Source organism: Neoarius graeffei, chromosome 4, assembly GCF_027579695.1.
Source record: "Neoarius graeffei isolate fNeoGra1 chromosome 4, fNeoGra1.pri, whole genome shotgun sequence".
In the NCBI taxonomy this organism is placed as follows: Eukaryota; Metazoa; Chordata; class Actinopteri; order Siluriformes; family Ariidae; genus Neoarius; species Neoarius graeffei.
Window position 1 is genome coordinate 112168418 of NC_083572.1, and position 6575 is coordinate 112174992.

The 6575-nt window shown below is 42.7% G+C and overlaps 1 protein-coding gene across 3 annotated transcripts in view; it reads right to left on the minus strand.

Moving 5' to 3' along the window:
* tns2b (tensin 2b) overlaps nt 1–2295 on the minus strand; it is a 56469-nt gene extending 54174 nt beyond the window's left edge. For all 3 annotated transcript variants that reach the window (XM_060920203.1, XM_060920202.1, XM_060920204.1), the window contains exon 1: nt 2003–2295. In XM_060920203.1, coding sequence (XP_060776186.1) covers nt 2003–2116 — 114 coding nt within the window. In that variant the 5' untranslated portion in view covers nt 2117–2295. The remainder of the gene's footprint in view (nt 1–2002) is intronic.
* Between the last annotated feature and the right edge of the window lie 4280 nt (nt 2296–6575).

The window sequence follows — 6575 nt, forward strand, 5'->3', positions numbered from 1 at the left end:
CACACTCACATTCACACCTACGCTCAATTTAGAGTCACCAGTTAACCTAACCTGCATGTCTTTGGACTGTGGGGGAAACCGGAGCACCCGGAGGAAACCCACGCGGACACGGGGAGAACATGCAAACTCCGCACAGAAAGGCCCTCGCCGGCCACGGGGCTCGAACCCGGACCTTCTTGCTGTGAGGCGACAGCGCTAACCACTACACCACCGTCCCACCCGCAGTCAGAACCTTTAGAATAAAATCTTGATGCATTTGTCCGAAAGAAATCAGATTACTGAAGTACTCTTGTATATCTGGAGTTTACTGAATGATGTGTAAATCACTCAAATCAGAGTTTATGCAGTTTCTCAGATTTTAATGAATGTAGACTGCTAATATTCTGATGTTTGGAGCCACAAAAATAGGCCCTTGTAACTGGAACTCTGAGACCACTCACTGTAACAGATGCATGCACACACACACACACACACACACACACACACACACACACACACACACACACACAGACAAAAAGTAAATATTCCGAAGCAGCAGTAGACGGCAGCAGGTGGGAAAAGCATGCCATGCCTTCAGGTTGGTATGCTTCCACCGTCCCAGAATTCCACTGTGTATTTTTATCCTGCCCATGTGACCCGGGGTAACATGTGTGTGTGTGTGTGTGTGTGCTCGAATATCAGAATAACTTCCCAATATAGATAGGAAGTGTTTTGATCCATTAGGATACAGTTCATGGAGGAGTCTTCAATCCTTGTTCATCAGATCCATACTTCATTTACACACACACACACACACACACACACACACATATGTTTTGTAGCTCATTTACATTACATCACAGACATTTAGCAGACACTCTTATCCAGAGTGACATATAACATACCCAGAGCAACCTGGGGGGCAGTTTATGGTTCGGTGCCTTGCTCAAGCCATTTCTGCTGGTCCAGGGAATCAAACCAGCAACCTTTTGGCCCCAAAACTGCTTCTCTAAACATTGGGCCATGGCTTCCCCAAATTTAGCCAAAGATGTTATCTGAAGGGACGCTATGGAATGTTTTGGATGCTTCATTCCGTTAAAAAAAATTATTATTATTATTATTGGGCGGCACGGTGGTGTAGTGGTTAGCGCTGTCGCCTCACAGCAAGAAGGTCCGGGTTCGAGCCCCGTGGCCGGCGAGGGCCTTTCTGTGCGGAGTTTGCATGTTCTCCCCGTGTCCACGTGGGTTTCCTCCGGGTGCTCCGGTTTCCCCCACAGTCCAAAGATATGCAGGTTAGGTTAACTGGTGACTCTAAATTGAGCGTAGGTGTGAATGTGAGTGTGAATGGTTGTCTGTGTCTATGTGTCAGCCCTGTGATGACCTGGCGACTTGTCCAGGGTGTACCCCGCTACAGATGAGATAATAATAATAATAATAATAATTATTATTATTATTGCTGTTGTTGTAATGATGTAGATATTTTGCATGAACAATTGAGTGTGTGTGGTTTTCGTGCTCCTGTGTGGCTTTCTGCATGTTCTCTCTCTCTCTCTCTCTCTCTCTCTAAGTGTTGCTGCTGCTGTATTAAAGCCCAAATTTCCCTTTGGGGATTATAAAGTAAAGTAAATAAAAGGGAAATGTAATGAAGACAATTATAATAAAATCATATAAAACAAAGTGCAATTAAAGTACAGTAAAGGGAAGAAAAGTGAAGTAACAAAGAGAAGTGAAGTCACATGAAAGTAAAGCAAAATAAAGCAAAGTGATGTGAACTAAAGGATAGTGAAAAAACTGACGTAGATTGACGTAGAGTGAAGCAAAATTAAATTCTAAATGAAAAAATGATAATAGAAATACAGTTAATAAAACTGAAAATAAAATGACACAAAATTACAATATATTAATTGGAAAAAATGAATGAGCACAAATAAAACTAATAATAATAATAAATGACAAAGCTCAATCAATCTATCCACAGATGTTATCCACCTGCACTATAATCTATAAACACACACACACACACCTCAGTGAAGCTGAGGGTCTCTGCATCCTCTGTGGAGTCCCGTGTTTGAGGTCCGTCAGTGAGATGGAGAACTCGTTCCTCAATTTTGCTCCGTTTGCTAAAGACACAGCCCATGATCTCGCTCTTCTCTTCTCTTCTTCTTACACTTTCTTCCAACTTTCTTTTCACAACTCCTGTGTTAGTCCTCCTTGAGTTCCTTCACTGTAAATACTGTGTACTGCCCCTCACACACATTCTCTCTCTCTCTCTCTCTCTCTCTCTCTCTCTCCTACTTGAGGTGTTTCCTTTCTGCTCGTCTCCTGCCGTCTCCCACATGCATTCTAACCCTCATGTCTCTCTCTCTGTCCGAATCTCCGCCCCTTTCCCCCCAGACCCTCACCTCTCGCTCCCTCAGCTGTTTTTGGATGACTTACGTCACAATCTTCTCCTCTCTCTCTCTCTCTCTCTCTCTATCCAGGCCAAAATCCCCAAGTGTACAAAAAGAATCCTTATGTCCATGTTCCAGTCTTTTTTTTTTTTATTTCTCAGATCAGACATCACTCCCAGTTGGAGCACAATGACTCTTTCTGTTCTTTTTGACCTTCTTGCTCATTTCCCCTCTCCATCCAAAATCGGCCTTAAAGGACGACTCGGGTGTTTTTCAGCCTCATCTCTGCACTGCATGTTGCTGTAATGTCAAATAATAAATTATAATTTAACAAAATAGCGACTGTCTCAAAAATTTTCAAAATATCCACAAAATAATATCTAAACAAGTGAATATATCTTGAATGTGAGCAGATTAATGCCATATTTCTCATCAGGAGATGATTATAAATCAAACAGTTCTTTAGATACTTTGACACATTTATAGCTTCATATTCTACAGTTAGATCATTTTGCTTCTTTCTGGAAATAAAATGGAAAAAAATTCTTCTATTAGAATAAGATTATTTTAAGATTACTAACAAAGTAGAACAATTTGCCTAGAAATTGGTTTAATAATCTTATATTCAGTTATCTTTTATTTAATTTTTTTTAATTTACTAAGCTGTAATGTGGGCGGCCTGGTGGTGTAGTGGTTAGCGCTGTCGCCTCACAGCAAGAAGGTCCTGGGTTCGAGCCCCGTGGCTGGCGAGGGCCTTTCTGTGTGGAGTTTGCATGTTCTCCCCGTGTCCGCGTGGGTTTCCTCCGGGTGCTCCGGTTTCCCCCACAGTCCAAAGACATGCAGGTTAGGTTAACTGGTGACTCTAAATTGAGCGTAGGTGTGAATGTGAGTGTGAATGGTTGTCTGTGTCTATGTGTCAGCCCTGTGATGACCTGGCGACTTGTCCAGGGTGAACCCCGCCTTTCGCCCGTAGTCAGCTGGGATAGGCTCCAGCTCGCCTGTGACCCTGTAGAACAGGATAAAGCGGCTAGAGATGATGAGATGAGATGAGATGAGATGAGATGAGATGAGAAGCTGTAATTTTTTGTAAACTCATGTCTTGGCAGTACAGCTGAATATTGTTCAATTAAAATCAGTTACAAAAAGTAAAACCAGACGCATTCATAATTAAACTACTGAGTGATGGAGTGTTGTGATGAAGCAAAGTCACGAACCGCAGCAATGTTGATTAGTGCCAACACTTACGACTTTCGTAATTAAATAATGACATCATACTTTTTTATCCATTTATAGTTACATTTAAAGTTAGTTCCTTTTAGGTTAATACAACAGCAAATCATAAGAAGTTGGGACGGCGTGTTGAAATTGAAACTAAAACTGAAAACAATGATTTGTAAATAATCTTACCTTGAAACAATACAGCAGCACATTATTTGATGTTTTATCTCATGAAATGTACTGTTTTTGTTAAATAAACTCATTTCAATTTAGATTATAGCAACACATTTAAAAAAAAAGTTGTTACAGTAAAGTATTTCCTCCAACACTTAAAAGATGTTTATGGACTGAAGACTCCAAGTGATGAAGTGTTTCAGGTGTTATTTTTGTCCCGTTCGTCCTGTAAACAGGTCTTAAGGTGTGTAACAGTTCGGGGTCGTCACTGTCATATTTTTAATTTCTAAATTCTCCACACGTTCTCTATTGGGGACAGAGGGGACACGCCCTCTTCTTCCACAGCCACACCTTTGTAATGTGAGCAGAATGTGGTTTTGTGTTGTCTTGTTGAAATCTCCCTGGAAAAGACGTCGTCTTGAAGGCAGCAGATGTTGCTCCAAAATCTCAGTGTACTTTTCTGCATTAATGCTCCATCACAGAAGTGTAAGTGTTTCTTTCATCTCAGAAATATTGCAAAGATAAGAAATTTAATGTCATTGCATGATGCAGAAAAACTAGTCCATGCTTTCGTTACCTCCAGGTTGGATTATTGTAATGCCTTACTGTCTGGATGTTCCAATAAGTGCATAAACAAGCTCCAGTTAGTTCAAAATGCAGCAGCAAGAGTCCTTACTAGAACTAGAAAATATGACCCCATCACGCCTGTCTTATCCACACTGCATTGGCTCCCAATCAAATTTCGTATTGATTATAAAATACTACTATTGACCTTTAAAGCACTGAATGGTCTCGCACCACAGTACCTGAGTGAACTTCTGCTCCTCTATGACCCGCCACGCCTACTTAGATCAAAAGGTGCAGGCTATCTGCTGGTACCTCGTATAGTGAAGGCTACATCAGGGGGCGGAGCCTTTTCTTACAAAGCCCCACAGTTATGGAACAGCCTTCCAAGTAATGTTCGGGAATCAGACGCAGTCTCAGTGTTTAAGTCTAGGCTGAAAACATATCTGTTTAGTCAAGCCTTTTGTTAATGGTGTTTATGAGGTAAAGGAGTAGATCTGGAGGGTCCTCAGACATAGAGTGTTTTGGTAAACTGGGATGTATGGATGCTGTCAGTCCCCACTCGCTTGCTCACTCGAGTTTGTTGATGGTGTAGTGGCTGGCTGCTTTATGTCCCGGGGCTCCCTCATGCCTGTGTTACCTTCTGGCTCTCTCCTTTTAGTTATGCTGTCATAGTTAGTTGCCAGAGTCCCTGCTTGTACTCGGTGCAATATGTATACTGCTCCTACTTATTCAGGTGACATTGGGCATACCTAACAACCTGTGTTTTCTTTCCCTCCCCCCCACCCCAAATCTGTCCCTCTGAGTTACATGGAGTCAACAGGAAATCTTTTGGTGGAGAGGGTGGCGACCTCGACTGGCTATCATAGCCTGCAGGGAATCGGCTGTCAGACATTCTGTCGCATGTCCCAGACCCAGTGAAATGTAACTGAATTGTCTTGGCCAGCCCTAAGGGTCCCATCTGCATCTCATCATTGCTGAGGAGTGTGCTCCCATCACCCAATCAAGCATCCAGCCAGAGCAGGTCATGATATTTTTTACCATATTAACATGCCATTGTTGTGTGTTATGCCTGATGTAAAGACTCTCATCTCTGCGAGCCTACCACACAGATTTAATACTTGTCATTTTTAGGGCATACCTAACAACCTGTGTTTTCTTTCTCTCTCTCTTCCCGCCCACCCAATCTGTCCCTCTGAGTTACATGTTGATCCTGGGATTGAGATGCTGGCCTCTTCTGCCCCTCGGACCTGCTTGATCCATCATGGTGCCCTGTGTCTGGTCGGAGTTTTATCACACCGCTCCTGTGAAGGACGGCCCCATGAGGACAGTTGAGGGTTATACCTGTTAAAACTGTTAATATTATAGTCACGCTGTCTGTTGTTGCCCAAATGAGGATGGGTTCCCTTTTGAGTCTGGTTCCTCTCGAGGTTTCTTCCTCATGTCGTCTGAGGGAGTTTTTCCTTGCCACCATCGCCACAGGCTTGCTCATTGGGGATAGATTAGGGATAAAATTAGCTCATGTTTTAAGTCGTTCAAATTCTGTAAAGCTGCTTTGCGACAATGTTTATTGTTAAAAGCGCGATACAAATAAACTTGATTTGATTTGATTTGTAAGTTACCTTCACCAAGGGCACTGACCCAACCCCATACCATGACACACCCTGGCTTTTGGACTTGTTCCTGCTAACAGTCTGGATGGTCCTTTTTGTCTTCAAAGCACACAGCGTCCATTTCTTCCAAAAAAAGACCTGGAATACTGATTCGTCTGACCACAATACCCATTCCCACTGTGTGATGGTCCATCCCAGATGTCTCCGAGCCCAGAGAAGTTGACGGCACTTCTGGACACCATTAACATAAGGCTTCCTTTATACACAGTAAAGTTTTAACTGGTTGTGGATGTAACTCTGTATTGTAGCTTGAAAAAGGTTTTCCAAAGTAATCCCGAGCCCATGTGGTTCTATCAGCTGTAGATCAGGGGCGTAGCTGGGAGGGGCTCCTGGGGTGCCCGTTACCCCCCCCTTTTGTCGAACCATGCATTTTTTCAATAGCCACATAAGAATATTACAAAGGCACCCACTGTAATTTTTCTAACATTTTTTTTAAATTAGATGGTCACCTCAGCCTCATTAGGGGTTCTATAACCTTGTATGGACTTCCTGTGGTTTGGGTGCAAAAACCCAGTTCTGTGCAAGCGCAACATGATCGCACTAGAAAACATGGTCAAGCTGCCAGTGTAGCTAGCTG